Raw genomic sequence first — 27,295 nt, 5'->3', positions numbered from 1 at the left:
AACCGTAAAAACTAACAAAATACACCAAGTTGCCAGCTAACTAGACATTTTTCCACTTTCTTTTTGCAGGAAGCCTGTTTACAAGGTAATCTGATTGCCATCTGCCTGGAGCAGTTGAATGATCCTCATCCTCTACTGCGGCAGTGGGTGGCCATTTGCTTGGGTCGTATCTGGCAGAACTTTGACGCTGCTCGCTGGTGTGGCGTAAGAGACATTGCACATGAGAAATTGTACAGTCTTCTCTCAGATCCAATACCCGAGGTAAAATACTCTAAACTTGTTGCTGCTTCCAGTGTGTTGAGTAACAATGACAAAATCAGGAAAAAAATTTGAGTGAGACTATATTGGTATGTAAATATAATTTGTATCTTGATTTCCATTTTCAAGTATTGTATCAGAATTTTATATAAGGCTCACACACCTTATCAAAACAAAATAATTGCTGGTGGGAAACACTATGATGCTGGAGGAACTCAGCAGGCCAGGCAGCATCTGTGGAGAAAAGCAGGTGGTCAATGTTTCGGGTCAGGACCCTTTTCCTTCATGGATGCTGCCTGGCCTGCTGAGTTCCTCCAGCATCAAAGTGTTTTTCATCTAGATTCTAGCATCTGCAGTCCTTTGTTTCTCTAATATAATTGCTGGTAGGTGTGTGCATTTTGTTCCATGGCAGAATTTAAAAGGGTTTTGTTTGCTCATTGGTTTGGGATCAGGATCAGGTTTATTATCACTGACATAGTTGTGAAATTTGTTGTTTTGGCGGCAACAGTACAGTGCAAAGACACAAAATTACTATAAAGTACAATATAAATAAATAGTGCATAGAAAAAGAATAATGAGGTAGTGCTCATGGACCATTCAGAAATCTGGCAGAGGGAAAGAAGCTGTTCCTGAAACGTCGAGTGTAGGGTCTTCAGGCTCCTGTACCTCCTCCCCAATGGTAGTAATGAGAAGAGGGTGTGTCCCAGTTGGTGAGGGCCCTGAGTGATGGATGCCACCTTCTTGAGGCACCGCCTCTTGAAGATGTCCTTGATGGTGGGATAGTTGTGCCCGTGATGGAGCTGGCTGAGTCTACAACTCTCTGCAGCCTCTTGCAATCCTGTGCTTTGGATCCTCTGCACCAGGCGGTGATGCAACCAGTCAGAATGCTCTCCACCGTACATTTATAGAAATTTGCAAGAGTCTTTGGTGACGTACCAAATCTCCTCAAGCTCCTAATGAAGTAGAGCCGTTGGCATGCCTTCTTCGTGATTGCATCAATGTGTTGGGTACAGGATAGATCCTCCAAGATGTTGACGCCCGGGAACTTGAAGCTGCTCACCCTTTCTGCTCCTGACCCCTCAGTGAGGACTGACGTGTTTTCTCCTGACTTCAGTATATGGTATAGATAGTATACAGTGACGTATTTTCTCCTGACCCCCCTTTCGTAAAGTCCACATTCCATTCCTTGCTCTTGCTGACGTTTGAGTGTGAGGTTGTTGGTTGCAACACCACTCAACCAGCCGATGTATCTCACTCCTGTACACCTCCTCATCGCCATCTGAGATTCTACTAAGAACAGGGGTGTCATTGGCAAATTTATAGATGGCATTTGAGCTGTGCCTAGCCACACAGTTGTGAGTGTAGAGCAGTGGGCTGAGCACACATACTTGAGGTGGGCCTGTGTTGATTGTCAGTGATGAAGAGATGTTGTTAACGATCCGTGCTGACTGTGGTTTTAGACATTTAGACCATGGACCCTCTTTTCACCCTGAATGTGGAGAGTACCTGGAATGCACTGCTGGAGAGAGCAATGGAAACAGAGTAGCTAACACAGCATTTAAGAGGTTTCTAGGTACCACTAGAATCATTTGGGCATTGAAGGCTATGGGCCAAGTGCTGGAAGAGGGGCTTAATATGGATGGGTGCCCACTGGTCAGTGTGAACGTGGTGGGCCAAATGGCCTGTTACCTTGCTGTGTGACTCTGTGACTCTATTAATTGCCACTTAAGTGCAACTAAGTGGTTACTTGTCATGCATAATTTACCGGGAGAGATCACATTTGCCTAATTTTGCTAATGTTTATGTAGCTGTTTCCATAGTAAGCTTGACATGAATCAATTCATATATCCCAAATGTGATAAAATATATCTTTTGAAAAGTTGCTGATATAGAGACAACATGGTGTATTAAAAATTGAAGTCTTTGCAAAACAAAGTGTCAACAAAGCTCAGTGTTATGATAATTATTTAGTCCTTTATTAATTGAATTAGGTACCAGCTTTAGGTTGCATTAAATTGGACCTGAAGAGGGACATTAGTTCATGGCCAGTGTATTGAACCTATTGTGGTAGTTGCTGCTGATTCATTGTATTTCCCATAGGATTTCTGGCCTTTGACAGAATGTAACAAGTGGACTTTAAAACTCGCATGTATCATGTACTTCAGGATTCCTATTTTCCCCAAACACCGTATAAATCAGTTTTCTAGATTAAGTGTAAGATTATGGTTATAGGTGCTTAATTTTCAACAGTTTAATATGGCATAATAATGCAATTTTTCCCTGTTCCTTTTGTCTTACTTCCTTATTATGGTGGGTATGGCTCCCACTGGTGGCAGCCATCCTGTGACATATCACCTAAGTGCCTGTTCTGCTGTAAGTCCTGTGAATATTGTCAACTGTTGATAGGATCACAGCCAAAACAATCCCATGTAATCACTGCTGATTAACAATGGAAGTCTGACTGAAGGCTTGCTTTTCCTTTCATCCCTTGGCACGCTGAGGCAATGGAATGACAAGGAAAGGAAATCCTTGCATTTCCGTGGAGTTTCGTGACCTCAGGATTTCAGGCAGTGAAATATATTGTACTTCTATAATGTAGAGAAATAATGCAGTTTGGTTATGCAGCAAAACCCCACAAGCAGCAACAATATAAATGGCTAGTTAAAATATTTTGTTGATTAAAGAACAAATGTTGGTCAGGACTTTTGGTTGCTTGGAAAATTTCCTTTCTCATCGTTTATGGGGTCATGGTCCATTGCTTAATCAAAGGTCGGCACTTGAAGGGAAATGTTACGATAGATTATGTGCTCAGCTTTTAAATGACTCTTATCCCTTAAGCATTTGACTGGCAGACAAGAGTGCCTCCACTGAGTCAGGACTCGGCACCGACAGTTGAGAAAAACAAGCCAATTGTTTGTCACACAGAAAAAAACTGAAGTTCATGTAACTAATAATACATTAATAAATTCTATGTTATAAATACATATTTATTAAGCTTTGCACTCAGCATCAGTTATTTCCTTATAGCACTCAAGAAACTAGCTCATGAATCTGATATTCCTTTGGAACGGCAAATGCCAGTTGTGACTCAGTTGGTAGGATATTTGCCTCTCAGACACTGCAGTGCAGTACCAAGGGAGGTGTTATTGTCTTTTGGAAGAGATTCCAAATCTATTTGCCCTGTCATAGAGAAATGCAGCATGGAAATAGGCCTTATGGCTCACCGTCCATGCTGACCACCAACCCCCACTTTACACTAATCCTACATTAAGCCCAGTTTTTATTCTTCCCACATTCCCATCAACTTCCTCCAGATTCTACCACTCACCATCACACCAGGGACAATTTATAGTGGCCAGTTAACCTTTGGGACGTGGGAGGGAAATGGAGCACCCAGAGGAAACCCACACAATAATAGGAAGAACATTCAAACTCCATGCAGACAGTACCTGAGGTCAGGATTGAACCCGGGTCTCTGGCACTGCGGAACAGTGGCTCTACTAGCTGCACCACTGTGTCACCCAAACGGTTGTGAACGATCTCATGGCAGTATTTTGAAGAGGAACTAAGGAGTTCTCCCAATGTCCTAGTCAATATTTATTCCCCATTCATATCACTAACAGATAGATTGTATGAACATTGATCTTTGTGGGAGCCTGCTGTGGGCAAATGGGCTTCCATGTCACAACAGCAGCTTCAAAGATACTTCATTGGCTGTAAGAATGATTTGAGATGTTCCAAGATTGCAAAGAAAAATGGTATCCCAACCTAAATTCTTTGTTTACATTTCTGGATTAAAATTAATGCACATAGCATTTACGTACAATGAATCTAACTCATCTCTCTGAGACAGACATTGTCAACCTTAGGACCTTTGGAAAATGAGATTTGAATTGTTTGTACGGATTCACGAAAGAAAGAACTCAGTTCTGAACCTTTCTGAATCACAAATATGAAAAGATATTTCACTGGAGGATTTTAAAACGGATGAAATACTTCTTTACAATTGGTCACTTTGATTGAACAGAAAACTTACTGAAGTCTATTAAAGTTACCTGCAGAAGTAAAGATTTGATAAAGTTAAACCCTTCCTAAGAAAACCCTTTGGGATCAGTGGTTAAAATTTGGATTCTTTGTGGAATGAGATTCATGTTTCAACCAAATTAGAAGTCCTGGTTATTCATTGACATTTCTCTGATTTCTGGAGTGCATTTGTTTAAACTTGTTACATGCTACAGTTGTAAACCATTTAAAGTTATGTTCTTGAGATGTATTGTCAAAGAAAGTGTCTACACGCTTCTTAATTATTTTTACAACTGAGACCATTGACCTATCTACCTGACCAGATGAGAGTAGCAAATAGTGCACCAACTGGGATTTATTGACAATGTGGCATTTTGCTGGTGCTGACTGACTGCATTTAGTTTTGCAATTTGTTACAGTGAGATTTAATGTCGTTTTTGAGGTGTCAGTCTAATACTATAGCCACAACATTACAACTTGAGTATTGTTGCTGAAACCCTTTTTAAACTATTGTGATTGCCCCGTCAATAACAACGTACTTTTGTGAATCTTGTGTATTTACTGCATTTGATGTTTAGACACATAGGATTTCTAGATATTTTTTTCCTGCAGCATCATTGAATAGTTACAAATTGTTCAGATACTTTGGCAAAATGAAAACAACCATTTTATAATCCATTATATAAAACGTTGGTGAGGCCGCACTTGGAGTATTGTGTGCAGTTTTGGTCTCCCTGTTATAGGACAGATGTTATTCACGCAAAGGGTGATGTGTATTTGGAATGAGCTGCCAGAAATAGTGATTTAGACAGGCACATTACCAGCACTTAAAAGCCATCTAGATAAATACATGGATAGGAGAGGTTTAGAGGGCTATGGGCCAAACGCAGACAGATGGGACTAGTTCGTTGGACAACACAGTCGGCATGGACAAGTTGGGCCAAAGGGCCTGTTTCCATGCTGTATGAGTATGATTCATCGAAACAAGAACTATGAAATCCTGTGGCCTTTAAAGGTGATTCTAAGATTGCAAACTCTTAAGTTTTTTATTTCTCAGAGTTTTCATTAACTTTTTTCCAGGTGCGATGTTCTGCTGTCTTTGCCTTGGGCACATTCGTGGGTAACTCAGCAGAGAGAACTGACCATTCCACAACAATTGATCACAATGTAGCTATGATGTTAGCCCAGTTAATAAATGATGGAAGTCCTGTCGTTAGGAAGGTGGGTTTTGAGCTTTTTGGTTTTCTCACTGTTTCTGAGTTATTGGATAAAAATTATTCTACAGCCAGATATCTACTGTCGACCATTTCAGAAACTTGCAACACTTTGATATCGAGAGTATTAACTCACGGCATATGCACAGCAGGGTTCCTACCATTGTTAGCATACAATAAAGACAACCACGTTCCAGGAATCCAACCAGAAATGTACAAGTTCCTTTTGTTTTTGTATATTTTTTTATTATAAGATGTGGTCTTTGTGTCTTTAGGATGTGGAGGATGTACATGCTCATTTAACACTGATTTATCACAATAATAAAAACATGAAATGCTGTGGCGTAAAAAAAACACACACACAACAGGTCAGGCAGCACCTGTGGAAAGAGCAACATTTCAGGTCCAAGATCCTTTGTCAGAACTGTTGCTGTTGGTTTTGATATGGTTAAGTAAAGCATTGATTGATTTGACCCAAGTGGGGTTTTTGTCCTTTTGTTTCTGTTTTTGTGGTTTTTAGTTGTTTTAAACACGTCCTTTGAAAGTCAGCATTGTCTCTCTTGAGATATTTGCTCAATTGCCGCAGTATCCCACTGACAGTGAGTAAATATATCTTCAGGCTGTGAGGAAAAGGTTGTCTAACCTAAATGAGGCTATAGATAATCTGAACCATGCATGAAAAGGCTGTGAGTTGAAAGTATGTCACATCATAAAACTGAAGTGTATATTTGCAGGATCGCCAAAGTTCACCTTGGTTTGATTGACCTGTTACAGCTTTCCTTATAAGAATTGAGCATTTTGGAGAGGTTCTCTTGCTGGTAAAGGATGCTTTAGAAGCTCTCTCTCACATAAGTTTTACAAAGTTTAAAGTCTGTTGAGAAATGATATTACCTGTCCTTTTGAAAGGACCTCACTTGAAAAAGCTGTAAACAGAATTCAAAGAGCTTTGATTTAAACAAAAAGCAGGACTCTGGGAGAACTCAGTGGATCAATCAGTGCCTGTGGTGGCAAAAAGTGTAAATCAACGTTTCAGGTTAAAACCCTGCATCAGGACTCAATGTCTTCATGTAAAAGTCTTAGATTTATTAACATCATTGAACTCCATAGACTGTTCCCCTTTAGATACTTCCAATTTTTTTATTTTCCCTATCGGTGTTCCTCTTTATATGATAGGTAATTGCACCTTCATGCTCTGGTATTTCAAGTGAGGACTGAGTTTGTGTCATTTAATTGTGGCCCTGCTGCATGATGATGATGTTGACAAAAGGATGTAAATGATTTCTGATCTTTTTCTTGCATGGACTTACTGTGGTAGTAGTGGTTTATTTGGGTTTGTGCTCCTTGATGCCTTTCTTAAAAGTTGCTGCTATCACTCATTTCTTGGGCAAAGACATAAACCCAAGTTATATTGTTGAAGTTATTCCATGATTAATTTATTCAGCTGACAGGTTTATTTTTTTTAATTGGCAGGAATTGGTTGTGGCATTCAGTCATCTTGTCGTTCAGTATGAAAGCAATTTCTGCACGGTGGCATTGCAGTTCATGGAAGAAGAGAAGAACTACCCACTTCCCTCCCCCGCTAGTGTAATAGGTAGATCTTTTCAACATGTTCTTCTGAGCTTAACGTGAAAGTCAGTGTGATACAGAAATGTTATTTTCAGGTATATAGTAAATTAAGCTCCCCTTATTTGAGTGAAATGAATATAGCTTGTCAAGAAAGTTGATAATATTAAGGAATCACTCTTGCTTCATTTTCAGACGTAGACTCTGTTAACACGGCTGTTGTTTATCCCCTCGCACTGGAATTTTTCACTTCATTGTCAAAGAGTCCACAGCATAAGTGATGGACTGGACTGGATAAAGTTGGACATATTAACAACTTCTTTTTCCTGAAGGGACTTTAGACCAACATTATGATTGTTGTCAGTATGCACAGGTCCTTAAACAGGACAAAGTCATTGTAGCCATGGTTGAAAGGATTTTTTTTTCCATGAGTCCCCAAAACTAAATTTTGTTTTTATACAGATAGGGAACACATCCATCCAGTATAGTGTTATAGTTGTCCTTCTACTGGCACAGGACAGATTTATAATAAAAGCAAAATTTCAGAAATGCTTTGTGATAAGCATTGTCAAACTTAATCCAGAACACCCTTCATTGAAAAAAAACTTCGCAGAGATGATCTTGAATGATGAAGAGTCTCAAAAATCTTCCAAACTTTTTTTTAGTTACCATAAGAAATTTTCACAAGCCATTCATTCTCATAAGTTACCATGGCCTTAACTTTTTACTATCATTGTCCCACTATTCCATCTATATAGCATGTTTCATATCTTACTTAACAAACTAACTCCTTTGTCCATTAAATAAAGTGCTAAAACCACAGAAGGTTTAAAAGCTGTGAAAGAAAACCTAGTAGTCCAATTACTAACTTGTTTCCACTAACTTTACCATATTTAATTAATATAACCATGTCATTGCAAGAATAAAACAAAATGCAAATCCTGGAAATCTCAAATAAAAACAGTTAGTGCAAGAATTGCTCAGCAGGACAGGCATGATCTCTTTTCACTGATGCTGTGTGTTCTTTGCATTTTAGATTGTTTTTCAAATATCCCGCAGGTTTTATTTACCTTGTAATGAGATGCAAATTTTCTGGTTGCCATTTCAGAGGTTGCTGTACCCTCAAAAACATTATGGCTTGATTGCTGGTCTCTCCCCTGTACCAGACACTGTACTTTGGGCAGAGGACAGAAAAAGATATGAATTCCCCTACTTTTGAAAGTCCAGCCCATTAGGAATCCACAAGCCAATGAGTAAAAGTGTGACAACTTTTAATTTCATTTTGCTTTTGTTTTGCTCTGTCTGGCTCTGATTTTTTCCTCCCTCTTCCTTCACCAACCCCCCCCCCACCCCCCAAATATGTTAAGAATATTTAGCAGGAAAATCTAAATTAAACAGATGTGATAACTACTTTTAACTGTCATCTCTTTATTGTACTAATTTATTGCGTTATTGGACTTGCAGAACCTGGGAACTTCACACAGTACGTGATGGCCAGCTGTCCCGAGACTTCGTACCGTGAGTTCCTATGGGAATATCCGTGCAGCCACTTCAGTTCGGAACTTGAACAAGTCTCTCCAAAATCTTAATTTAAACGAAGAAAGTAAGTTTGACTAGAGAAGGTGATAAACAGATATAAATGGGAAGATAATGAATATGCAAGTTCCTATGTGTTCAGAACTTGTTATAGGACAGTCTAATTACAATTTTGTCATGCTGAACTTGACTGAAAAACCCACCGGGTACAATACTGACAAATTGTAAGGTAAACTGAATCTGTTCTCCACAAAAAGGCATCAACTTTGTTTGCTTTACCAGTAATAAAAAAGATTGGAAAAATGTTCAATGTTCTAACATTTCAATTTCCATGGCTCAGTATCTCCTTCTCCCAAGATGTTTCAGCTAACTAAACTGAGCATCATACTTAGCAGTGATCATGGCTTTCCTTAAATCAGAGAATGGTCCATTATTTCACCTGAAACTTGTTATCAGTTATATTTGAGCTTTATGTTTATAGGAAAGGTTCATTCTCTTTACAGATGCAATTGAAGCTGGTACAGCTGCCTAAACCAAGCTGGATGATGCTGCTTGGGTCAATACAGGGTTAGTACGATGGTGGAGCTAGCAGAGCTTCTGCCTCACAGCTCCAGCAATCCGAGTTCAAACTGACTTCTTTGCTGTTTACACGTTCTCCCTATGACTGCGTGGGTTTCCTCCGGGTGCTCTGGTTTCATCGCACATCCCAAAGATGTGTTGGTTAGTAGGTAAATTGACCTAAATGTATACGTGAGTGGGAGAAACTGGGGAGAAGTTAATGGGAATGTGTGGAGAATAAAATTAGATTAATATAGGATCTTGTCAGTTGTCCAATCCAAGGGATCTAAACCCAAATGTTTATGGTGGTCAAAATGATCATTTGATTGGCAGGGTCACATGAACCCCTTTTGCCTCTGCCCAAAATTGCTCACCTATATCAGGATAATCCCAAACAGCAGAATTAACCTCTGATTCTTTTTATACCAGAGTTCCCTTCTTGACCTTTTTTTCTGTGTCTTCTACCTTCACTTCCCAAAACAAGTGCCAGGAGCTCTTGGACTACCCTGTCAGTCTCACTGCTGATTTAGTTGCCTCTTCCCCTCCTTCCTCTAGCTCACAAGCCAAGCTTCCCCAAGTCACTTGCCCCCGCTCCAACCTCGTATCTTTTAGGTTTGTGTTCTCTCCTATCTCCCCTTGTGTTCTCTCCTGGCTCACCTTGCTCATGCAACCTACCACCTGTCCTGCAGCACTACTACCCACCAAATTGCCAGCAATCAAGCTTTCCTTCCCGATTCCTGCGCTATCTGATACCAGTATGATTCCATTTGTTTGGCTGCTACAGCCTTCACCTTCAAATTTGCATTGATCTCCCCAGACATCAAAAATTGCAACTTTGAACCCTATGTCTTTTCAAAGTGCCTGTCTCCAATCTTCTTTTTCCTCTTCAGTTTCCTGAATGTATTCTCCCAAATCTGTACTCACCTTTTCTGTTCTTGATCCTTACCATTCCCTGCTTGTGTCTCTTCTGTTTATACACTTTGCATTTACCTAGTTTGACTCTTGCCTAGTCAACTGTGAACAAAGAATAACCAACATTAGGTTCTATTCATGCTCTCACACTGTTAGCTCTTGTCATAGAGTTATACAGCGTGGAAGCAGGCCCTTCAGCCCAAAACTTATCCGTGCCAACCAATTGCCTACCTGATTTAGTCCCATTTGCTTGCATTTGGTTTGTATCCTTCTAAGCCTTTCCTCTCCATGTACTTGTCCAATATCTTTTACTCGTTGTAATTGTACCCACCTCTACCACTTCCACTGGCTGCTTGTTTCACATACCCACCACCATCTGTGTGGAAAAACCTGCCCTCAGATCCCCCTTACATCTCTCCCTTCTCACCTTGAATCTGTGCCCTACATGTTTAGACTACCCTAATCTAGGAAAATGACATGACCATCCATTATCTATGCCCTTTTGATTTATAAACCTCTATAAGGTCACCCCTCAGCCTCCTTCACTCCAAGGACTTTGCCCCACTTCTGTCTGTTCTTTATATGGATTGACACAATCCAAAGAGGACATCAGGCTCCAGTGCAGACTAATGGTACATAGCTCTACATCTCTGCCCTTCTCTACCCCTTCAGTATTATTGACACATTGCGCTGTTTTTTCAACATCCATTATCTGATGAGCATAAATTTCCTCCAGTTAAATACTGCAGTAAGCAAAGTCATTGTCTTTGGTTTCTGTGACAAACTCCTTCCCCAAACACTGTATGGGCTGGACCTGACTGCTCCACAATCTTGAAGTCCTAAGCCCTGAGCTTCCAACTCCATGTCCTTAACTTCAACAAGAACTCCCATTTATATCTTTGTAACGTAACCCTACTTGTACTCCCTTGTTTCTTCTCCACTCAGTGTTATTTTAGCCGCCTCCTACTTGCAAACTTTATTTTAACTTGAGCTCATTCAAGCTTCTGTGTACAAAGTCTCATTGACTCATCAACCCTGTGTTTAGATATTTATATTGGTTCTGTTTTAAAATTCTTATCCTTATTTTCAAATGCTTCTATGTCTTTATCCCTGGTTATAGTGGTAACATTCTCCAATCCCACAGCAACCCAAGATTTCTGCGCACCTCCAAGTGTGGTTTCTTGCACGTTCCCAATTTTCTTAGCTCCACTTTCAGAACCAGGTCTCTGGCAGCCAAAGTCCTCAACTCTGCCATTCCTTCCTAGATCTCACTACTTCTCGACTTTTCCCTCCTTTACAAAGACATTCCTTAAAACATAGTTCTACACCAATCCTAATCTCTGTGTGGTCCAGTGCCAAATTTTGCTTAAAAATAACTGCTAATTTTGTATGTTAATCCTTAGAATGTTCTACTCTATTATAAATACATGTTGATATATGATTTATTAATCATAATTTTTTGTAGTATACATGACTAGTCCTGTTTTTGCAATATATTATCATCTAGTGGCATAATATTAATACTGACCTTTATCTTTCACAGTTCTGAGTCAAATTGCTTCAGACAAATTGCAGTTTAGAGTAAACAATAAATCTTGAACATGCCAGGGATTTAATATCTCATATATTAATTTTAGTTTGAACATATCTAAAACTGAATCAAAATTTTTTAAAAAAGAAATAATAAATCTGGATATCTCATGGTACATTACATGTTCCTTTTCACGAAGGGACTTTAACTTGAAACATTGACCATTTCTCTTTCCGTAGATGCTGCCTGTCCTGAATATTTGCAGCATTTCTGTTTTTGTTTCAGATTTCCAGCATCTGCAGTTTTATTTTATTTTTGTTCCTTCTGAAAAGCTTTATAGTAGTAATGGAAATCATGAGGCAGAATGATCAGCTTCCTAACACAGATAGATTGAATGCGGACAATCTGAGCTGTAGAAGATTGGCTATTGACAACCATTTCTCAGTTGATGTTTCATCCTTGTAAGATCAGTAGGAGTTCTGATCACAATTGTCGATGGATTGTTGCACATCATGCTGTCTTACAGCTTTCAACTAGAATTCGATGTCTTATTGCACAGCCTAGGATTTAATCATGGCTTCTTAATCCCTGCCATCTATCTTGTACTTAGTAACACACACATAAGCATATCGTTGGTCAGATAGGGCACTGGCCAGATTGTAGCTGATGAATCTACAAGGAAATGAGTGTGTCTTATCTGTAGCCAGTTTGCTAAAAGTCACTTACTGGATTCCTAAAAAATCCTGGGAAAAGAGCAAGTAACTCTTGTCAATTAAATTATGGCATGCTTGTAAGAAACCAACAATTCCAACTATTGTTTTACTCTTGCATCTCTATTGACTAGATATTAAGCATCTTAATTTGGATGCAAACATGGCTTCTCAGTTAATTTTAAACTGACCAAAGTAGTTGAAATTTTATCTACCCACCTATCATTTTATGTTTCTTTTTCCCAGGGAGTCTTTTTCCTGGGGAGGGGTGCTAAAGGCAAGAGGGCATAGGTTTAAGATCAGAGCTGAGAGATTTAAAAGGGACAACAAGGACAACTTCTTCACGTATTTGAAATAAGCTGCCAGAAGTAGTGGTTGAGGCGGGCACATCAGCAACATTTAAAATCCATTTAGATAAGTACATGGATAGGAGAGGTTTGAAGGGCTATGGGCCAAACACAGGAGATGGGACTAGCTCGGTGGGCAACACTATCAGAATGGACAAGCTGGGCCAAAGGGCCCGTTGCCATGCTGTATGACTCTATGACACCATTAGTTCTTCACATCATCAGATGTCCAAACCTGAATGAACCAATATCCCACACAATGTATTACTCTTGTTTAAATAATTGGCTTATTCTTCAATGTACAGCCGAAAGGATTCACCATTTGCACCATTTTTTAAATGTGAAAACCAGAATTGTCACCATAACTTAATTAATAACACAAATCCAAATTAACTTTGAAAATTTATATTACATACAAATTTTCTTGCACTAAGAAAACAAAATTGTTCTCTGGCACCCGGCACAAATTAATTCAACTGTCAGCCTCAATTGAATGGCCTTGAATTCCAACCTATTTAGGAAGATGCTGGATCTGAGGAAAAACTGGCAATGTGTTTCCAATTGTCTTTGGCCTCCAGAGGGATTTGAAAACTATTCAAATAGATTTAAATGTGAAAAGAATTTTAAAAATGCACATGTTAAAATTAAAAAATAAATAACTTAAAGACACAAAATATTAACAAAAGCAGTGAAATAGCTTGTCCGATTAATTGCACTTGCCTTTTCCCATAGGGTCCTTGACCGATTCAGAGTGAGGTTTCAATTTGTTTGCCAACCTTCCCTAGCATAAGACTGAGGGGTTGGATGCAAAGTGCATTGGTTAGTCCAGCAGCAGGGCAGACACTCAGATGCAGCGGCACCTGAACTCTGCTTGTCTCAGACATCCACTTTTCAATGGAAGTTTGAAATATACTGAACATCAAAGATCTGGCAGCAGCAATTTCCTGGCTGCCAGTAAGTATGATTCTGCCCAATGTTCAACAGGGGACTGTAATATCTGATGTTTTCCTTTGATTGTCAATTGGTGCTTGATCAATTCAAATGTAATACTAGCTATAAAAGGAATTAGTTTAGTAATGCAGTAGTTTCTTATTAATGCTGCCAATGTGCCAAATTATACCACTGCAATAAGTAATATTGCAATTGAAATCTCAAACCACCTTATGAATATTCATTCATCCAACGCAGTGTATTCATCTCTGAAGGTGGATATTATCACAATTAGTGCAACTGCAGACAAGCCCGACATCTTCAACCTGCTCCAAATGAAGCTGTCACTTCAATTTTTCTAAAGTGTCATTCAGTTGTGATTGCTCTCATTAGATAATTGTAAAGTGACATCTCTTCAGTTTAAAGGCAAGTGATACTGAAGGGGGATGTAAATACTCCTCTGAAAATTTCTGTCAGGGAATTGTACGTTTCCCCAGGCATAAGTGCTATGTTACGTAGAAAAAGCCTAAATGTTCTGCTTTGAATTATTTTTTCCTTGTTTACTGTAAAGATTTAAGCTTTTGCTTTGGCATTTTACCAACAATCCTGGCAAAGTTTGAGTACTAACTAACTATGTAATCATGTGCTGTGGAATCAGAAAACTTATACCACTTTCCTCATAAATTTGAACTTCTCCATCTGAGGCTACGTCCTCGTAAATCTTCTGTGAACCCTCTTTGGTGCTGTGACATTGTTAAAATAATGGCACGTTCTTAGATTACTGCCAATAGTAGAGCTTACTATGTTGCCAACATTTCTATCTTATATAAAGTGACCACATTTCAAAAAAAAATTTGTGAAGTGCTTTGGAATGGCAGAGATCAGAAAAGGTACTATATTAATGCAAGTTTTTCTATATTAATGTTTTCCAAATTAATATATAAAATGACTAAGTATCAACTAAGTTCATGTTAATTCCCCATTCCTACATTTAATTGTTGGAACATGGCCTGAACAGACAAGTTAGGGATGGGGTGTTTTGCCTTTCCAAGATTCAGTGCAAGAGACATTAATTAGAACTGTCCTGCCCTTGACCAGTGGAACCTGCAGTGAGTGGTAAACACAGCCCAGTCCATCAAAGGCTCATCACTTCCTTCCATCGACTTCCCATCTTCCTAGTGCGTTGCTTCAGGAAGGCTAGTAGTGGATGCCTGCCACCCTGGCCATTCCCTTTTCTACTCTTCTACCCTGTGGGAGAAGATATAGGAGCTTGAAAGCCCGGATGTCCAGACAGCTTCTTCCCCACTCCTATCAGATTGTAAAACAATCACGTCTTTCACATCCCCTTCCTGGTGACCCTGCCATGTTCTTGGACTCTTAACCTCTCTTGGTTATTCCGTATTGTCACTTTAGCATTTCTTTTTACACTACTTTAAATTGCACTACAGTCTTTGCTCCATTCTGCTGTTCTGTGCCCGTTGGTCATATTTATCGTTGTATTTATTTTTTACCATGTACACTGTTTACTCTGTGAGCTTCGTGTGATCAAGGAATTTCATTGCACCCCGGTGTAGATAACAAGAAACTAATCTTGTTTCTAAATTGTTTCTAAAGGAACCATCTAAATGCTTCTCTGCCAGGAGAAAATGAAATTACACTGGTCACCATCATGTGTCTCTGAATAAAACTTATGAATTAAAGTTGATTATGACAGCATGGTGCAGAGTAATGTAGGCTGAGACATGGGAACAGGACACTTGCCCAACCTCTTGGCTGCTGATGGGGAACTAAAAATCTTGTAATGAATTCTGTATCTAGGTTGTCTTATGAAAACTCGGGCAGTTTGTGGAGTGTGTGCTGCTTGAAGGAGTAAATTGCCAGGGAAGGAAATGAAGGAAGAGGAGAACAATTTCCTGAGCATTGTAGAGAAAAGAATATTGGAAATTAATAAGAGAATAAAAGCCTTTTATATTACAAATTTGAAGTTATGTTCACAGCTTCTGATGAATTGATTTGTACTTCTCAAGTAAATATTTTTTCATTGATTTAGAGTTAAGAAATGATGCAAGTAAATTTATGTTACAAAAGGTGTTTAGTTCTTCATCTTGATTCTTTTTCAGCTGGCGTTCAAACCCCTTCTCCCCTGGGTATCTAAGCACCAGCAGTAGTGCCAGCAGTACCCTAGGAAGCCCTGACAATGACGAGTACATCCTTTCATTTGAAACTATAGATAAAATGAGGAGAGTCAGTTCCTACAGCTCCTTGAACTCATTGATAGGTAAGACTTCGAATTTCAGTTTCTAACAGGATTGCTTTTCAATGTTATTCATTCTTTAAGGGGCCAAATGAATTCTGAATTCCTGTCATCTTTATAGCAGGAATTTTTTTTTACCAAGATTAAAGTCAGAGAGCAGTTATCAAATTTGACCAATACCTCACTCTTCATTGTAGACCTTGGGAAGCATTATTTGGTTTTGCCCCTTGAGAAAATCTGAGACATGTTTTATCTGTGAATAAATTCAATTCTTTCAGCTTTCCATGTTATTTAATGTCTCCAATAGTTGGCTGCTGCAAGAGTAAGCAATGCAGTTGCTTTTCTTCCTCATGTGATTTATATTTCATGTTGGTTACTGTATATCAGCTGGGGGGTCTCATGTAGCCAAGCAGACTCAGGAAGACAAAGACTTTATTTAGGAGATGTGCAGAATGCAATATGTGTATCTTTCTCAAAATAAAGGGTTTAGTATCGCATCCTTCCTCGGCAGGTTTTCTTTTATCCTGCAGTGAGCATCATTATTCATTATTCATTGCTACTATCATGACATCTAGCAGAATATTTTAATAGCCTACTTAAGGGCCTGCTTTACCTGACTTAAGTTCAATAATGGTGATAAAGATCTCCTATTGTGCCAGGCGAATATTTGATGCACGACCAATTCACAGTCATCACGTAGGTCGCTGTGCTAAAGTAAAACATTTTTATACTCAAGATGTGAAGGATCAATTAAACGAGGGTCAGTTGTGTGGTCAGGGTTTCTGACCACATGATTACTGCAATTGACGTCTGTGTCCCTTGATAAGGCAGGATACCTATGGACACTACTGAGGGTAAGCTCATGCATAGTTGTAATGAGAGCAACTCACATTTATATAATGCTTTTAACAGAGAAAAGACACAAAGCCAATGGGAGATACTGAACTTGTTCATAGAATTTATTTAAAGCAGCATCTTTTTTAGAGAAATACATAACTTATTAGTGGGGAGTATTATAGTTTTTTGTACATTTTGATGCCAGCTGTCTGTAACTTGCTGTTACTGGACAGTTTGCTTGTTATTTTCAAGCCAGTTGATCTCTCATCTAATCAATTAGAAAATTGATTAGTTTACTAAAATTGGAAAAGCTGCTTAGGTCGAAATAAGCAAAGGTATTGGTCTGCCCTTTTTGAATGACGATCCTTCATGTCATGCTGTTCCATTACACCTTTACTCACCAATTGTTTTTATTGAGTCATCCTCTCACTTCCTTCGGTTTTGTTGCATCTTTTTATTTATCTGATGTTTATTCATTTTTGAAACTCTGCCTTTGTTTAACATTAGTGTCCTTTTGATCCAGAAGATTAAGATGCATGGGATCCATGGAAAGTTGATAAATTGGATTCAAAATTGACTTGGCCATAGAAGACAGAGGGTAGTGGTGGGGGCCTGTTATTATGACTGGAGGTCTGTGACCAGTAGGGATCAGTGCTGGGACCTCTGTTTGTGATATATATGAATAACTTGGACAAAACTATAGATAGGCTTATTAATATTGGTATTGGTTTATTATTGTGACTTGTACTGAGGTACAGTGAAAAACTTGCTTTGCATACTGTTCTGACAGATCAATTCATTACACAGTGCATTGAGGTAGTACAGAAAGCATTGAGGTAGTACAGTGTAAAAACAATAACAGGATACAGAGTAAGTTTGCGGATGACGCAAAATTTAGTGGAGTTGGTGATAGTGAAGAAGGTCGTCAAAGGATACAGCGGGATATAGATCAGTTACAGATATGGGCAAAGAAATGGCAGATGGAGTTTAATCCGGACAAGTGTGAGGTATTGCACTAGTGGGATGTCAAATGTAAGAGGCAAGTATACAGTAAATGACAGAACCCTTTGGAGCATTGATGTACAGAGGGATCTTGGAGTTCAAGTCCATAGTTCCCTGAAAGTGGCAACATAGTAGATAGGGTGGGGGAAAAGGTGTACAGCGTGCTTGCTTTCACAAGATCACAAGACAAGAGAGCAGAAATAGGCCATTCAGCCCATCGAGTCTGCTCCAAGAGCTAAAGGAAAACAAAAAAAGAAAGGGGGAAAAGAAATGGAAAAAAAACTATTCCTTTCTAGCCCCAATTTCCGGCCTTATCCCCATATCCCTTGATACTTTGACTAATCAGATACCTATCTATCTCCTCCTGAAACGCCTCCAATGATCGGGCCTCCACTGCCGTACGTGGCAAAGAATTCCATAAATTCACTACCCTCTGGCTAAGGAAATTTCTCCTCATCTCTGTTTTAAACCTGTACCCTCTAATTCTAAGATTGTTCCCTCTGGTCCTGGACTCACCAACCAAGGGAAACAGCTTAGCCACATCTACTCTGTCCAGTCCTTTCAACATTCTATATGTTTCTATGAGGTCCCCTCTCATTCTTCTGTACTCCAGTGAGTACAGCCGACAAACGCTTATCATATGTAAGCCCTTTCATTCCAGGAATCATCCTCGTAAATCTCCTTTGAACCCTCTCCAACATCAGCACATCCTTCCTAAGATATGGGGCCCAAAACTGCACACAGTATTCCAAATGAGGCCTCACTAGTGCCCCGTAGAGCCTCATCAACACTAATCTACTTTTATACACTATACCTCTCGAAATGAATGCCAACATAGCATTCGCTTTTCTTAGTGCCGATCTGACCTGGTGGTTAACCTTTAGGGTATCCTGCACGAGTACCCCCAAGTCTCTTTGTACTTCTGTACTTTGAATGTTCTCCCCTTCTAGATAATAATCTGCCCATTTATTTATTTTTCCAAAGTGTACAACGGCACATTTCTCAACATTGAATCTCATCTGCCATTTCCTTGCCCATTCTCCTAAACTATCTAGGTCTCTCTGCAACCTACCTGTCTCCTCAATACTCTGTACTCCTCCACCTATCTTGGTGTCATCTGCAAACTTAGCCACAAAACCATTTACTCCATCATCCAAATCGTTAATGTACAAAGTAAGAAGAAGCAGCCCCAACACCGACCCCTGTGGAACACCACTAGTAACCGGTAGCCAACCAGAACAGGATCCTTCTATTCCCACCCTTTGCTTTCTGCCAACTAGCCAATGCTCCACCCATTCTACTATCCTACCTGTAATTCCATGACCTCTCATTTTATTAATCAGCCTCTTGTGCGGCACCTTGTTGAAGGCCTTTTGAGAGTCTAAATACACAACATCTACCGCCTCTCCCTTATCCACCCTACCTGAGATTTCCTCAAAAAACTCCAATAGGTTGGTCAGGCAGGATCTTCCCTTCACGAAACTGTGCTGACTTGGACCTATTTTGTCTTGCACCTCTAGGTATTCCATAACCTCATCCTTGAGGATTGATTCCAATAACTTTCCCACCACCAATGTCAGACTAATAGGTCTGTAACTTCCTTTATGCTGCCTCCCACCTGTCCTATACAGCGGAACTACATTTGCGAGCCTCCAGTCCTCCGGAACCATGCCGGAGTCTATCGATTCCTGGAAAATTATCACCAGTGCCTCCGCAATCTCTAAAGCCACCTCCATCAGAACCTGGGGATGCACCTCATCCAGTCCAGGAGACTTATCTGTCTTTAGTCCATTTAGCTTTCCTAGCACCTTCTCTCTAATAATCTTAACTGAACTCAGTTCCATCCCTTGAGACCCCTGACTATCCGGTATATTGCTGATGTCCTCCACAGTGAAGACCGATGCAAAATACTCATTTAGTTCCTCTGCCATCTCTTTATCATCCAGTATAATCTCTCCCGCACTGTTTTCGATTGGCCCTATATCAACCCGTGTCTCTCTTTTACTCTTCATATATTTAAAAAAACTCTTAGTATCCTTTTGAATATTATCTGCCAACTTCCTTTCATAATTCATCTTTTCTTTCCTAATGACCTTCTTAGTTTCTTTCTGCAGGTTTTAAAAAGTTTACCAGTCTTCTGTTTTCCCACTAATTCTTGCTTCCTTGTATGCCCTTCCTTTTGCTCTTATTTTAGCCTTAACCTCTCTTGTTATCCACATTTGTGCCTTTTTTCCATTCAAAACCTTTTTTCTTGGAATATATCTATCCTGCATTTTCCTTATTTCTTGTAGAAATTCTACCCATTTCTGCTCTGCCATCCCTCCAGCTAGCTTACTCCTCCAATCAATTTGGGCCAGCTCCTCTCTCATGCCACTGTAATTTCCTTTGTTCCACTGAAATATCGATACACCAGTTATCAGCTTCTCCTTCTCAAATTTGAAACTGAACTCAGTCATATTGTGATCACTAGTTCCTAATGGTTCCTTTACCTTTAGTTCCCGAATCACCTCCAGTTCGTTACACAGCACCCAATCCAAAACAGCCGATCCCCTGGTGGGCTCATCAACAAGTTGCTCCAAAAAGCCGTCCCCTAGACATTCCACAAACTCACTCTCCTGAGATCCACTGCCTTGCTGGATTTCCCAATCCACCTTCATGTTAAAATCCCCCATAATTATCTTAACATTGTCACTCTGACATTGCTTTTTCTAACTGTAACTTATAGTCCACATCCTGACTGCTATTAGGGGGCCTATATATAACTGCTATTATTGTCCTTTTACCCTTACTATTTCTTAGCTCCACCCATAAAGATTCCACTTCTTCTGACCCAATGTCCTTCCTTTCTATTGATTTTATATCATTACTAACCATCAGGGCCACACCACCCCCTCTGCCTACCTGCCTATCCTTCCTATACACTGTGTACCCCGGACATTCAGTTCCCAATCACATCCGTCATAAAGCCATGACTCGGTGATTGCCACAATGTCGTATTTATTAATCTGTAGTTGTGCCACTAGGTCATCCACTTTATTCCTAATGCTACGTGCATTTAAATATAGTACATTTAGGCCAGTATCTGCTACTGATTTTGTTGTACTTCTATTGTTCAGCAAATTATCCTGACTTTTCACCTGCCTGTCCTTCTTACCATCCTCACTGCACACTATCTTGGACTTGTTTCTATAAACCTCCTCCTCTATCCTAACATCTTGGTTTCCATCCCCCTGCCAGATTAGTTTAAACCCTCCCCAACAGCTAAATTAAATATTCCCTCCAGGATAATTGGACCCCCTTGGAGTTTAGGTGTAACCCATCCTTAGTGAGTAGGTCATGCCTCCCCCAAAAAAGGTCCCAATGATCCATTAGCATGTGGCACAGGTAGTAATCCTGAAATTACTACCTTAGAGGTCCTACTTCTCAACCTTCTTCCTAACTCCTTGTAATCTTCCTTCAGGACCCCTTCTCTTTTTCTACCCATGTCATTGGTACCTACATGTACCAAGACTTCTGGCTGATCACCCTCTCCCCTCAGAATGTTCTGGACCCGGTCCGTGACATCCCATACCCTGGCACCAGGGAGGCAACACTCCATCCAGGATTCATTGTCGGGTTCACAGAATCTCTTATCTGTTCCCCTCACTATAGAATCCCCAATAACCACTGCATTACTCCTTCCCCACTGGACCACAGCACCAGGCACAGTGCCAAAGTTCCGGTTGCTGTGGTCTTCCTTTGTCGAGTCATCCTCTCCAACAGAATCTAAAATGAGATACCGATTTTCGAGGGGGACTGCCACAGAGGTACTCTCTACAAACTCTTTATAACTTCTGTCTATTTCCTGCTCACTCTCCCTAATCAGCCGAAGGTCATCAAGCTGCTGCTCCAGACTCTCAACACGTTCCTTGAGGAGCCGCATCTCGATGCACTTTGTGCAGATGTAGTCATCGGGGAGGCTGGTAGTCTCCCAGGGTCCCCACATCTGGCACTCCAAACATAAGACTAATCCCAGATGCATACTGCTATGGCACTGTCCAATACTATACTACTGAGATAAATAAACCAGTGACTTACACCTGCTCTATAAATCTCGCCTCTTACCCGGTCTCGCCGAAGCCCGTTGAGCCAAAGCGCAACCACTCTGCTCCCTCTCACTCTGCTGCCCGCTCCGACGGTCCCTGCTGGATATGGCAGTCTTTTTAAATAGCCCACGTGCTTTCGAGTGACGTCACGCGCCTGTGCAGTCACTCGCCACTATCCCGAACGCTAAGGACAAAAAAACACTCGCACTCCATTAATTACTGGCTCTCGCCGCCGATCAAAACGCTGAAGGTACTGCTGTAATTTTCATCAATCAGGATGTTGAGTATAAAATTTGGGGAGTCACGTTGGTAGTTAGGCTGCATTGGAGTATTGTGCGCAGTTCTGGTTGCTGTATTGCAGGAAGTATGTGGAGGCTTTGAAGAGAGTGCTGAATAGGTTCACCAGGATGTTGCCTGAATTGGAGTGTATTAGCTACAGGGGGAGGTTGGACAAACTTGGATTGTTTTCTCTGGAGTGTTGGAGGCTGAGGGGAGACCTGATAGAAGTGTATAGAATTATGAGATACAAAGAATAAGATAGTCTTTTTCCCAGGGTGGAAATGTCAAATACTAGAGGACATAGGGGGAAAGTTTAAAGGAGATGTGTGGGTCAAGTTTTTTTTTACACAGAGTGGTAGGTGCCTGGAATGTACTGCCAGCAGCAGTGGTGGCAGCAGACACAATAATGGCATTTGAGAGGCATTTAGGTGGGCACATGAACACGCAGGGAATGGAGGGATATGGATCATATGCAGGCAGGTAGATTTAGTTTAATTTGGCATCGTGGTTGGCACAGACATTGTGGGCTGAAGGGCCTGTTCCTGTTCTGTACAGTTCTATGTTACATCTCACCTGCTCCTCACCACGTGCTTCAGTTCTCTTCTTCCATCAGCATAGGTCCAGGCTTACTCAGAGTATATGTAAGCATGCAGCATGACCCTACGAACATCAGCAAATATTCTGTTTTAGGGCTGTTGATTGAGCAAAAACTACTGGCCAGGGCACTTAGAATACAGCAACTTGTATGAACTAACCTCGACCTATGAGGGTAGACAGGACCTTGATGCAACACCATGCTTGGGAATCAGCACCTCTGACACCCCAAGGTCCATCAGTACTGTACGGAAGTGTCAGCCTGGATCTTGCACTCGAGTCTCTGGAGTAGAATTTGAACCCACAGTTGCCTGACTCATTAACATGAGTGCTCCCAGTAGTGCCGAGCTAAGACCTAACAGTTAATCTTATGCTGTGTTTATGGGGGAGAGCCAGCTGTCTCGCCCACTGTTGCAGAACAAGTAATATTATGGGATGTGTCTGCAGTAATCAGACTGCTCTTCATTTAAAATTTATATTTGTCATAACTTTAAAATTGTGAATAGTCATGATTTCACAAAAGGTTTGTACGTAAACAAATTGATACAAAGATCAAGATAGGATTACTCGACAGTGAATGGCAGTTTTCAGCTTTTTAAAATTAAATTCTCCAAGAATTGTTGTATAATAACATCTCTACATGGAGTGAAACACAGTGTGATGGCAATCTGGAGATGTACAATGAATGAGAAACATAAAACATTTTTAAAATTGATGGTTTCCCAAGTCTTACCCACTGCTGATTTTAATTCCATTCTGTGGAGTTCAGTAACTTTTCCAACTCTGTCCTCTGATGTCATCAGTTCTCTGTTTCATGAAAATATTTTTGAAGCAGAGATGCAGAGTAACAGAAGGATGTGAATATTTATGATTCTGTGCATCTTTTTAAAAAAAACTGATGGTGATGTCATCTTGGATCATGGAGACAATCCTAGCTTTTCTGGATGCCCCTGTATTTTTATCATTTTGCTGTTCGGTTTCCTGAATGTTAAACTGATGAACTTCCTCTGAAACGTGCTGGAAGGAGACCGTGGTTTTCAGGAAATTAAAGATTATTTATTAGCCAATGGTAAGCATCGTGGTAGGGAAAATAGCCAATTCTTCTTGTCCCGGGTTCCAGAACCACATGAAACTATTCATTTATAGAATCATTGTCCCTCACCTTTAAAAAGACGATCCGAGAGGAAAAGAGGAGCTTAGCTAAACACAGCTAAGATGCCAGAGCACATCTTGATTAACTGAAAACTATAGAGGCTAGAAACTGACCATTAATTAAGACTGAGCTCAAAGTAGTCAGTATTCATAATAAGTGACTGATTAATTTCCCCATCTTTTCATAAAGACTGTCCACAGTCAACAATGAGTACTCAATTAAGAGTAATACTTTTGAAATTCCGAGACAGCCCAAAAGGGCTCGACGAATAAATTTCCCCGAGGCAAATGATATTTTATCCAAGAGTACTGAGCAAAACTGGGAGTGTAACTTGTGAGGAGCTGAGAGCCACTGTGTCAGGTCAGCTTTGGCTCGGTGGTAACACACTTGCCTTTGAGTCGGGAAGCTGGGGGATTGACACACTTCAGAGACTCGAGCACTGGCAGGCACAGTAGTGTAGCAGTTAGCGTGACGCTATTACAGCGCCAGCGACCTTTGTTCAATTCTGGCCGCTGTCTGTAAGGAGTTTATACGTTCTCCCCGTGTCTACATGGGGTTCCTCCGGGTGCTCCCATATTCCAAAGACGAACGGGTTAGGAAGTTGTGGGCATGCTATGTTGGCGCTGGAAGCGTGGCAACACTTGTGGGCTACCCCCAGAACACTCCACGCAAAGATGCATTTCACTGTGTGTTTCGATGTACGTGTGACTAATAAAGATATCTTATCTACATAACCCAGCCAGTGCTAAGGGAATATGAGGCATTGTCAGGCATGCCATCCAATAAAACATTAAACCAAGGACCATCCACTCTCTAAAATGGATGTTAAAGATCCTCTGGAGATCAGATGAGCAGGAGAGTTCTCCTGTCATCTTCAGCACTTTCCCCTCAGTTCGCCTGTGATCATGCAATTTGTTTCATTGTGGGTCTATGTAATATGTGAATTGACTAACTCATTTCCCAATCTTACAACAGTGACTGCACTGAAAAAAAAATTGTCTTTCCCTATGGCAATTGAAATGCTACAAAGTCAAGGCAGGTCCCGTATGATGCAAGTTTGTTCTTATTTAGTGCTTGTTGGAGTAGTAGCAGATTGCAGGTGAAGAAATGTAATAATCTTTCATAAAATGATAATTCCCAATCCATAATTCTCACTATCAATCTGATGATACAATCGGAGTGAACCTGAGGAATATTCATACAATAATAACCTGTTAAATAAGCAGTCAGGAATTGGAAGAGGAAGATTCTGACCATCTAACCTCCCTGACTTCTGAGAAGGGAACTGTGCAAGTACATTAGACAAGCTGTTTTGAGATTTTTTCAGAAAAACATTTGATTAAACTATTAGTTAAACATAGAGCCTTTAGGGATTCAGGGTAAGCCTTCGAAATGGCCACAAGTTTGACAGAAGGATGGCAGCCAGTGAGTACTCAAGGGCATTGTATGGGGTGGAAAGGAAATGCTGAGTGGGGTAATTCAGGTCCCTTTAATGCGGGTACTGCTGTTTCTAAATTAATGACTTGGATCAAAAAGTGGATGACACAGCTATCTTCAGCTCTTTCATCAATGACCATCAAAAGTGGCAATGTTAATTGCGCAGTGTTCAATTCCAGATAATAAAACAGGCCATCTGGCTTGCTATAGGACTCTGGGAAATATCATGCTTGAGCTAGAATGTGCCAAATACTGTTCATGCCACAGAAGTGCCAGGCAATGGCCACCTCCAAAAGGAGATGCTCTCTTAACATTCGATGAGATTACCATCCATGAAATCTACAACAACATCTGCCAAGTGATCAATGTTGACAAAATGTAGAACATAGCAAGGGAACAGGCCCTTCAGCCCACTATGTCTGTGCTGACCATGATGCCTAATTAAACTAATCCCATCTGTCAGCATGTGGTCTATATCCCCGCACCCCCCCCCCCCCCCCCCCCCCATTCCCAGCTTGTTCAGGTGCCTGTCTAAAATCTTCTTAAACATTGTGGGATTGTGCTTCCACCAACTGCTCTGGCAGTGCATTCCAAGCTTCTAGCACACTCTGTGTAAAAAAAAACTTGCCTTGTAAATCTCATTTAAACATTCCCCTTCTCACGTTTAAGCTGAACCCTTTACATAGAAGATAGTCCAGTACAGCACAGTACGGGCCCTTCAGCCCACAATGTTGTGCCAACCTATGTAAACCTACTCCATGATCAATCTGACCATTCCCTCCTACACAGCCCATAACCCTCCATTTTTCTTACATCCATGTGCCTATCTAAGAGTCTTTTAAATGTCCCTAATGTATCAGCCTCTACCACCACCCCGGCAGTTCGTTCCAGGCACCCACCACTCTGTGTAAAAAGAAGACCAACCTCCGACATCTCCCCTAAACTTTTCTCCACTCACTTTAAACAAATGTCCTCTGGTATTGGTCATTGCTGCCCTGGGAAAAAGGTGCTGGCTGTCCACTCTATCTACGACTCTCATAATCTTGACAACTTCTTAGTATTTGACATTTCTCCCCTGGGAAAGAGACTCGGACTTTCTACCCTATCTATGCCTCTTATAATTTCGTATACTTCTACCAGGTCGCCCCTCAGCCTCCAGCACCGCAGAGGAAACAATCCAAGTTTGTCCCCCACCATTCTTCTTCTCTTCTTCCCTTTCCTAGCTTTTACCCATCCCACGGGGGATCTGCTCTCCCCTCCCCTGCACCTGCCTATCACTATCTCTTACCTGCATCTACCTATCACCTCCCTGTGCCCGCCCCACCTCCCCTCTTTTGTCCACCCATCACTGCTCTACTTTTCCCTCCTATATATTGGGCTTCCCCTTGTCCTATCTTCAGTCCTGAAGGAGGGTCCTGACCCGAAATGTTGACCACCTGCTTTTCTCCACGGATGCTGCCTGGCCTGCTGAGTTCCTCCAGCATCATTGTGTTTTTCATCTAGATTCCAGAATCTGCAGTCCTTTGTTTCTCAAGTTTGTCCAACCTCTCCTCAGCACTAATACTCTCCAATCCAGGCAACTTCCTGGTTGAACCTCTTCTGCTTCCTCTCCAAAGCCTCCACATCTTTCCTGTAATGAGGCAATCATAACTGAACTAATCAGTCCAGCCTTTTAAATACTGGAGATACAAGAACATGCCAGAGTTGGGCAGTGCGTGTTGACTAACTCATGTCCTGATCACATCACCACACCTCCACCCTGAACCCCAAGTCTTCAACAGCTTTTCTGTATGTATAAACTAGAGGGATGGTGATGGAATACTTTCTCTGCTTGCTTGGATGACAGTAGCTTCAACAAAGCCTGAGAAGCTTGAGAGAACTCAAGACAAAGCAGCCTGCTTCACTGTTACCCACTGCACTTCCAGTATATCATGGTTGCACATGTGTACCACCTAAATGATGCAATTCACCAAGGCTTTTGCAAGAATACCTCACAAAGCTGCAAAATCCCTCCAAATCACAGGGCATCTTGCTTGGATATGAATCACGTTTCCTTCATAGTTGCTGGGGCA

At 40.8% G+C, this 27,295-nt stretch overlaps 1 protein-coding gene across 1 annotated transcript in view; it reads left to right on the top strand.

The window, feature by feature from the left end:
* The window catches only part of rptor (regulatory associated protein of MTOR, complex 1), a 345,813-nt gene that overhangs the window by 205,183 nt on the left and 113,335 nt on the right, over positions 1-27,295 (top strand). Inside the window, 6 exon segments of the mRNA XM_052032980.1 lie at positions 70-261; positions 5,362-5,502; positions 6,966-7,086; positions 8,523-8,547; positions 8,549-8,665; positions 15,703-15,860. Coding sequence (XP_051888940.1) covers positions 70-261; positions 5,362-5,502; positions 6,966-7,086; positions 8,523-8,547; positions 8,549-8,665; positions 15,703-15,860 — 754 coding nt within the window.

This window comes from Pristis pectinata, chromosome 18 (genome assembly GCF_009764475.1).
Source record: "Pristis pectinata isolate sPriPec2 chromosome 18, sPriPec2.1.pri, whole genome shotgun sequence".
NCBI lineage: Eukaryota > Metazoa > Chordata > Chondrichthyes > Rhinopristiformes > Pristidae > Pristis > Pristis pectinata.
This window is presented reverse-complemented; position numbering and strand designations above follow the sequence as displayed.